Here is a 9,362-nt window from a genome sequence, read left to right on the forward strand (position 1 = left end):
TAAGACTGTCTCAAGTCTGAGGTGACATTTATTAGTTTCAGTTAAGGGACAATTTAATGCAATTTATCTAATCTCCTCTGAAGAAAGTTAAGGCTCATTCTAGGCTGTTGTGGACAGTGTCAAGTTAAAGCCAACAAACTTTGCCTCAAAAAGTGTCTTATAATGAAGCATGCAAGACTCAAACTGAGCCCTTAAAGACTTCATAGGGCCAAAAACCCCTTTATACACAGTTAAACTAAAATAAATGAACAAAATAACAAACAGATAGTGTTATTGAAAGACGCAATGGAATTTCTCCTTACTACTTCCTAAATACAAAATTATACTGGTGGCTTGAGTTATACCCCCAACCTCCCCACACATCATTAAACCCAGCACACAAGGATGCAGACAAGCTGTCCACAGAGCCCCACCATCAGCTACTACTCAAAAAATTTTGAAAGTACTCACTTTTACATTGGAGATCCACACTGGTAATGCTCTTAAAAATCAGTTGCAAGACTTCATTTACAACTAATAAATGTTCTGCCTTGCAGAAAAAATGTTAAGTAATCTGTATCTAATTTGCAGTACCTCATGGCCAAAATAAATTTTGTTTTAAATTATATTTAAAAACAATTTTAGTGGTTCCATATCAAAGTAATAGTAGTTATTTTTTTATTCTAATTTTATAAAAGCCTTAGTCTGTCTCTCTGGTCAGTCTGTAATGCTTTATTTGCACTCTGATTGGTTGTCTGAAACAACCAGAGTGATCCCAAGAGTGTTCCTGACAGGAAGCGGCAGCAGTGCAGCTCGTGATGCTGGTGACGGAGCGGACCAGCGATATTAGCTTCGCCCCATCTCCCCTCAGCCCTGCTCCCTCAAGGCAGAGGTGGAATGGGGTGCTGGCAGAGGGGAATGGAGGGGCAAGCTTCCTCCCTCCTCCTCCTCCCCTGCTCCTGGGAGGCGGCAGCATGGGGTGCTGGTGGCACAGTGCTGGCGTTGCCCCCCCACTCCACCCTCGCCAGAGCCGGGCCGTGATAAAACCTGGCAGTGAGGGGGAGATGCTGGGGAGGAGGTGGGGAGGGAAGCAGAAAGGGGAAGGGGGGGCATAATAGCAGTTTCCCAACGCTGCTGCCAGGCCCTGAGAACAGCTGCAGGGGAGGGAGTTGCGCATGACTGGATGTGCAGTGGTGGCAACGTGGGGTGCTAGGTAGCAGCTGCGGCCACTGTGTGCAAGCTTTTCCCACCTCAGCCATGCCTGGGAGGTGATGGCGCCGCAGGGCGGAGCACCGGGGGGAGTACCGGGGTGGGGTGCATGGAACCAGAGGCAAAGCGGCAGCAGAGAGGGATGGTGGGTCATGGAACTCCATCCCCGCCCACCCCCCCATCATTCTTGACAGGCAATTGGCTAGTAATTCAATAATTATTGAATAATTTTCCATATTTCCTTATTGAATTGAATATTTTTATGTTCCTCCAGATACACAACACAATCATTAATTTGGGTGGTAGTCTTTTTTTTAAATGAATGGTTTAAGTTATATTAAAGGACAACACACACCAAAAATACAACCCCCCCTCCCCCCATCTTGTACATTTTCAGTGCACCTGGATTTGTGCTGCTAGCTAATAAAAGTAAAAAACCCACAAATCATCATCCTGAGTATTAGTTAAGAAGCTAATATTTTCCTACAAAATTTAGTGATTTGTATTTGGTAAACGATATAACATATCCCAATAATACAGCAGTCTTACCGGTCTTGGGGGAAAATGAGAAGTTGCTCTGAGTTGTACAATTCCTGCAGAACATTAGATAGAAATTGTCCCCACCATCTTTCTCCACCACACAGCTGAACAAGCAGAAGACCAGTATGCAATCGTATCTTTGGAGTCCCACTGATACACAAGTGCTTAAATAACTCTTCACAAGCTTGTGCATGAAAGGTACTTTGGAGAACCACAGGTACTGCATGCCCTTTTAAAAAGAAACCAAAGTAATATGAACTTGTAATACTGCAGAACAAAGGCATATCAAGTTATTACATGTATTTATGATACATGATATACTAATGATTAGAAAGCGTACCCAATCTAAGATACATTCACAAGTCAAATGCTCCCCTTCCCAAAACTTTTACAAGAGATTTACATTTACTTTAATTATGCTTCATTATGTTTAGTTTTTTCATAAACTGGCTTTGCCTTCAAGAACTCTAGCAAAGCAAACTCAGAGTTAGAAAGATGTAAATTATTTTCTTAATTACTTGTTAGATTTTCTACCTTATCTAAGGAAAATGTGATTATTCCACACTAACATTTAAATATAAAAAGAAATGCTTGAGTCCCATTTGCAGAAATGATTCAAACAACTGAACTCTTAGGTGCCTTAATCACTTTGGGAAATTTCACGCTAAGTTACATTTTGGTCTTGACATTGTTACACTAAATCTGGTGACAACATAAAACCCTGTGATTTGCTTGTTATATCTTATTAAATAGCATACATAGTTGTATTGACCAACAGCTTGGGAAAAAAGCATGATCACTTAAGTTATATGACAGTTTAATTGGTATTTGATTGAAAACTGAGTAAGTGAGAAAGCTGTTTCCACAGCTAACATATATACCTTGCTCAACAAGACTACAGAAATGTGTGCGCACACATGCGTGTACACACACACACACACACACACACACACACACACACACACACACACACACACACACACACACACACACACACACACTTAATTAATTATAACCCACGGGCAAGAATGTCATTGCAAACACATAAAAATATAAATTTCAAAAGAATACTAACCATTAGAAGAATGAAGTAAGCTAAGTAAAGTATCCAGTAAATATCTGATGATGGTGCGTAACTGCTCTGTGGATGACATTTGAATCAGCTCTTTTGGATCAGATTGTTCTTTCAATGTCTTCCTACTTGCACCTAAAGCTACTTTGAGTCTCTGCACAGCATGATGAGCCAAATTGAGTTGAAGCTGAAGCTGAATGCAGTCCTGATAAGCAGAAAACACTCTACTGTCTTCTTCTACTGCCTTATCGGGCTTTCGTAAGAAATATTGGGCATTGTTTGCACTGTTGAGTGGGGGCAAGTCAATGCTTTGCAAAAGTATTTCCAATCTATGACAGGCCAAGTTGTACCTAAAGGAGAAAAATTCCAGCACAAAAAAATCAACTGAAATCTACAAAGATCAACACCCTAATGAATTAAATAGCTAGAAACATGTTCAGTTGCCTTTATATTCATTATAAAAAGAGATACCAAAAATTAATAGTTTTGGTTGTGATAACACTACACAGTTTTTGTTGCAGCATCTGCATTAGATTACAAATCTTCTTAGCAGTTTGATTTTTTCTTCAATTCCTGGAAAAGGGCACATTATGACACTCTAGGTGTTTTAAGTTAGAAAAAGTTTATTACATATTTGTGTACATGTCTTCTAACCTGCATTGTATGTCTTCTTGCAATGCAACCATCATTGTTAAGTGTTGGTCAATTTCTGGCTGGTTTGCAGCTTCACCTTCTCCTCTGAGGGGATCATGCATTAACTTCAGTTCATTTTCAAATGGCAAGATATAGGTATGACCATAGTAAAATCCTAAAGGGATTTTGGCTCTAGCATTTGTACTACCATATCGACCAATAACGGTAATCTGAAAGATAATGCAACTTTTATTGTAGTAGAATGGTTTAAAAACATACAAAGCAAAAATAAGGACAAGCATTAACAGCAATACTTTAACATTCAGTCTGAAGAAAGCTTAATGGCAATAAAAACTTGTATTACAAAGAATGAAGTTTAGAAGAGACAAGAAACAAAAGAACAATAATTACAGAACAGAATTTTTGTTTAATTTTCCCCCCACTCTCTTACCTTCATGAACCTACAAACTGGTGGTGGCAATAAATCGTGCAGAATGAGCGAGTGTGTGCTTATATCAGTAGCAACTACCAATCGCCTTCCATCCACTTCTTCTCCTAAAGTCCAAATGTCAATTGACAAGGAAGCCAAGTCCCCACAAGTGGGAATCAATACATCCGTCAACAGTATAGGTCTGCCAAAATCTAATGTCACAAACCTTCTTGCTCCTAATGAAAAATTAGTATAAGTTAAAAGCCAATCAAAAGACAGTAGTACAAACCTAAAAACCTGGGATATCATTTTTCTGCATTTCCAAAAGACTATATTTTTGAGAACTTAAGCTGCATAGCAAGGCACCTTGATTTTGAAGGGAAGCCTGAAGAAAAGGAAAAATATTCTATTGAGGTGAGTTAGCAGCAGCTAAGGAGTGGAGCAGAGGCTGCTGCCAGCCCTGCAGGCCAGTTGGGCTCACAGAGTGACCTAGCATGCTCACTCCAAAGCCATGCAATGAGCTTGATGACCCTGCACGCTGGTTCCAGAGTTACGTGCCACGTCAGACCCACTGCACCCAGTTCAGGACCATGTACTGCCTCAAAGGCTGCATACCGAGCCTGGGACTGCATGCCACGTCTGAAATGGTGTGCTGTCTCTGGAGTTGCATGTAGGGTCTGACTCCGTTCACTGCCTCCAGAGCTGCGTGCCTAGCCCAGGACCTTGAGCTGGCTCCAGAGTCAAATGCTGGCTCCAGCACCATGTACTGATTCCAGGGTCATGCGCTGAGCCTGGGACTATGACTCAGGGATGGAATGACTTGTAGTAACCTAAGTAGCACATGGTCCCAGACTTGGCGCACAGCCCCAGAGACAGAGTATAGGGCCCTGGATTCAGCACACTGGGTCCAACCTGGCATGTGGCCCAAGAGCCAGCATGCAGGGTCTGATCTGGCACTCCAGGTTGAGGGCCATGTGGCATGCTGGGTCTAACCTGGCACATCTGGCTACACATCAATCCTAAACATCACCCCAATCTGGCACATGGTTGGGAAGAGGAGGTCCCCACAGGTACAAAAATGGGGGGGAGGAGGGGGGAAGGGAGAGGTGAGGAAGGAAGCAGTGGCGGTGTTAACTGCAAGGCTTCCAGAGCCTTAGCAATTAACATTGCCACTGCTTTGCCTTCCCCCTCCCGCCCTCCCTGCACCAATTTTCTAGACCTTTCCCTTGTGGGGATCCCTTTCCCTTGAATATACTGAGCACCCCAATTTTCCCTAGCTGGTTTGGCAAAGAAGATGGGAGTTATAACCCCCCAAAAATTCAGTAAATATAGATCACTGAAGTGTTTCTGAGCTAGTCCTGACACTAGCAAATACTATACTCTCTCACATACAACATGCACCATCCCCTACCAAAACTCAGCTGCTGGATACTGAAATTTGCATAATATGCGAGAAACATGGCAAAACGTTTCCGCTGCTCTGGGTGAAAATTGTAAAATCTGCAGCGATCCATTGGGAGCAAAACAATGAGCAGGGTAGGTTCCCTAGAGCTGCTGTTACACAGGTTCTGCAAGAAACTATCCTTTTTTCCCCAGCTGCAGTCTGCTTTTCAAAACAAAGTGTATATCTTACTCAGAGAAAAAAGGTACTAAGACCAAGAAATTTCAGAACCACTGTTTTATAAATCAGTTCATGAAGGAATCAAACTTGTACCTCTTGAAAAAAGGCTTTTTGTTCCAGATTTATATAAAATACAAATTAAGAAAGAGGTCTAAGATAGCCATATTTTTAAAATGCATCTTGTAGAGGTTTATGAAGAGAAAAAAAATACTTTTAATCTCTTTTTCACATGCTCCTGATAAAAATATTTGCCTGGTCTATGCTTTAAAGCCTTACAGATTAAATAAGAAGTTGCTATGAAAATATCTGTGAACTTATGATAGGAATGAAGTATTAAAGTTCCTATCTAGCATCTTTTCCTTTAGTACTTTTTTCATCTTGGTTATCAGGCATCATTGGATATTGAGGTTTGCATTGGCATATGACAGCAACATAAAAACAAATGCATGTTTTATTTACAAAGGCAAATGAAACTGTAGCTAGACTACTAAGTTAAGTGACAGAAAATATACAGGCCCTCCCCCTTCCACCAATTAGACAATCATTCACACAAGATTGATATTAAGAGTTACAGTTTACCTGAGTGCATACGCTCTATAATTATGGACTGATGAGGCGGAGGTTGAAGAAAATGTGAAGCATGAGATATTGCAAGAGCAAGGCCAGATCCAAGCGGATTCTGAAGGGGAAACACCAGTAAAAATTATTAAAATCTCTACTATTTTGTAGCTAGCTTTTCTTAACATAAGTCTACAAGAAAGAAAACATATCAGACCCTTGCAACTTACAGGTTTGAAATTCCTGTGTCACTTATACTTTATTTTCAATTAGTATGCACTATTTGGAAATATTAACTACTGTTTTCAAAGGATTGATTATGCTAATTCCTAAGTAATAAACTTTAACATAATTTGGCACACTGTATATCTGGCCTTCCTATAATCAAAACAGACAAAGTCTGCCTAAGCTTTGGTTACCTGTTGGTCTAATAGAATTAAGCACACGTTCATGTAGCCAACAACACACAAGGAGTGATATGGCCAGCATTATGTTCAGTCACCTTTGCTTTCTCAGACTGAGTGACCAAGAACCCGTTTATAGATCAGTCAACTGGGGACAGCTTTCAGCATTAGTCCAGAGTAAACTTCGAACTCATGCCTCTGGATCCACAGTAAGACACCTTACAACTTTTCTGCCACCCCATTCCTGTTTGCTATAATAGGCCATATTATAGCAGCCTATTCATAGCTCTTAGTGTTACATCTAGTGGTTATACTTTCACATAGAAATAGTAGAACATACCCAGCTTCACTAGCCAATCAAGTAAAAAAAAAAAGTACAAGAAAGTTAAGTCCTGCTAAATCAAGATGGACCTCACTTTCATTAAAAGTCTAATTACCGTTCTGGATTTGTTTGCATTCTTGTTATGTGCAGCAAGATTAACTGTTGGGGGATCAATGACTGAGCCAGGGAAAAGTTGAGCAAGCTCTGCATTGATAACAGCAGAAACAGCCTCATTGGGTGGAGTCAAAGGCGGAGTCATAAACAGTGGTGTTGTTTTTGGAGTGGGTGGAATGACATCTGAAGGATGGATGAAGAACCCTGGGGCTGCTACTGGGTTAGAAGGCACAGAGTTGTGAACAGGACCAACTGCTGATGCTGCTGCTGCAGCTGCTGCTGTTGTCTGATGTAGTTTTGCTTCCAACTTAGCTTTCTGCAGAAAAAAAATTAAAGTAATATATGTAGAGTACAGCAATGCAGCCTCTGAATGGATCAATAACATGCACTACAGACACAGTAAAACTAGAATATAAACCTTCAGCCTTTATTTTAAGCTAGGCTTTAACTGAAAGCACCACATCCATAATTTAGGTAGTTACGTACCAGTACCTGAAAAATGGAATGGCCTTTAATTTGATAGTTCCTGCTTTAAAATACAGCAATTAGTCCAAAAATTTAAGGAAAATTTATAACAGCACAAAGCTTATGACGATTTTAAATACAGCCAAAGTGCATACAAATTGATCACTTCTCCTTTTAAGAATGTTTGCTGTCCGTTATTAATGGCAACTGCTGTTTTAATTCTAGTGTAGTTCCTTGGCTATTCTGATTTTCTGCTTGTTAACAGAACTCGTCATTACTTTTTATAAAGGATACTAATCCATTTCCTCACCACCAAATCTCACATGTACACCACACGAAAAACAAAATGCCACAAATCTGAAAGGCTACAAAGATTACATTTTCATGCTTAACGAAAGTCATCCTTTGCCCATAGCTATGCCCTCCTCACAAAATATTCTGACAATGAGGGAGGGAAATGGTACGGCCGTGTAACTTTTTTCAGCTTTTGAAGTTGAGAGACAGCATAAAAAATAGCCAAATAGCCTCCAACCTGTTGCTGAAGCTTCAAAAGCTGCTGCTGTTTCTCTTGCAGCACCTGGAGCTGCTGCTCAGCTGAAGCCATTGCGTGAGAGAGAGACTGCAAAGCTACCTGGGCTGCTGAACTCAGGGCGGTCGAGGCTTCCCCAACTGTCCCAGATGAGAGGCCACCAACTGCTGGGGTAACCCCAAACGTACTCACTGGCATGAAACAAGAAACAAAAAACGTGTGTAGAAAAGGAACACAGAAAGCACTTCCACTCTTTCATTTAACTGAATTTAAAAAAAGTCAGTGACAAAAGGAATAGGCTAAAAGCAAGATAAAATACCAGTCCTTAATCACACCTCATATATAAAATGATGTTAGTTAGGTGTCTCAAAAATGTATACTTTCTAGATCTGAATGTAAAGGCATCACATACCTAAACGAAAAGGTGTTACAAGAGAGATCAGGGCTGTAGTACAAAACACACAAAGTAACATGCTTTATGTATTACTTGAGAGAGACAAATTTATTTGTTTACAATTGAAATCTAAAATACGCATTTGCTGTACTCCAAGGCTAGGGACAGAAATTACACATAAGCTGATATAAGCAATTGGAAACTGGTTCAAACCTGTAACACAACAGAGGTTCAGTGCACATAAATGGATTTCAAAATGGCCAAAACCAGTTTAAAATAAACATGGATGGATGTAGTATCAGACTTAACTGATTTAGGTTAAATTGGTTTATTGAACTTCTGTTCCAGATCGCCTCCAGATTCAAGTTAATTCTCAGTCCCCCAGCATCCCAAGATGCTTTGCACCTCCCCCACAAACCCCTGCTTCCCAGGGTGGTCAGGGCAGCCTCAGCCCAAGCTGTCTGCTCCAGCTGAGCAGGGAGGCATTCTTTATAGCATTCCTGCCCCCCAGCTTCTGGACTAGGCCACAGCAGGCATGTGGCTACATTTCTAGAATCAAAAGTGAATATCTGCCCACTTGCTTATCCATTCAATCTACGCAGTTTAGACTAACATGCAAAGATTGAATCAATTCACCCTTGGGCTGTATGACTGTCTGTTCTTAGCCTAAGAGACATAACTTGCCATTTAAGAACAACTTGTAAAGTAATTCAAACATTGTAAACATTATAAAACTTGAGAAATTTCATTTGGAAAAAAGTTAAAGAACTCTACAGTAAGTTATTTTTACATTTTCACCAAGAATAAGTAACAAAAAGTTGTATATACCAGTAAACGTACTTGCATCGTCCCTTTCTATCCTAGTTCCATCACTAGTTGAAACACAAGTAAAGTGCAGAGGCTCAACTTCCAGAAGTCCAGTGAGGGAAGTAAAACTACCTTCAGCTGCTGCACAGCTACTAATTTTCCCATTCCCTATACAGAAAGAGAGTGGAGGGAGCTCGTCCTGGAGCTTGCCCAGCCCATGCTGGATGGTGGTGGGGAGTGGATTGGTGCCCCCGCCCCAGGTGGAGAGCTCCAATCCACCCACCC

General features: G+C 40.8%; 1 protein-coding gene across 1 annotated transcript in view; it reads right to left on the reverse strand.

Annotated features, from left to right (window-relative positions):
* Nucleotides 1-9,362, reverse strand: part of BIRC6 (baculoviral IAP repeat containing 6) — a 414,467-nt gene that overhangs the window by 275,298 nt on the left and 129,807 nt on the right. The window contains exons 24-31 of the mRNA XM_019526709.1: nucleotides 9,111-9,245; nucleotides 7,880-8,067; nucleotides 6,884-7,198; nucleotides 6,064-6,163; nucleotides 3,885-4,099; nucleotides 3,455-3,663; nucleotides 2,804-3,150; nucleotides 1,738-1,957 (exon numbers count right to left, since the gene is read on the reverse strand). Coding sequence (XP_019382254.1) covers nucleotides 1,738-1,957; nucleotides 2,804-3,150; nucleotides 3,455-3,663; nucleotides 3,885-4,099; nucleotides 6,064-6,163; nucleotides 6,884-7,198; nucleotides 7,880-8,067; nucleotides 9,111-9,245 — 1,729 coding nt within the window. The remainder of the gene's footprint in view (nucleotides 1-1,737; nucleotides 1,958-2,803; nucleotides 3,151-3,454; nucleotides 3,664-3,884; nucleotides 4,100-6,063; nucleotides 6,164-6,883; nucleotides 7,199-7,879; nucleotides 8,068-9,110; nucleotides 9,246-9,362) is intronic.

This window comes from Gavialis gangeticus, unplaced genomic scaffold (assembly GCF_001723915.1).
Source record: "Gavialis gangeticus isolate Ggan-Ray unplaced genomic scaffold, GavGan_comp1, whole genome shotgun sequence".
NCBI classification, from domain to species: Eukaryota; Metazoa; Chordata; order Crocodylia; family Gavialidae; genus Gavialis; species Gavialis gangeticus.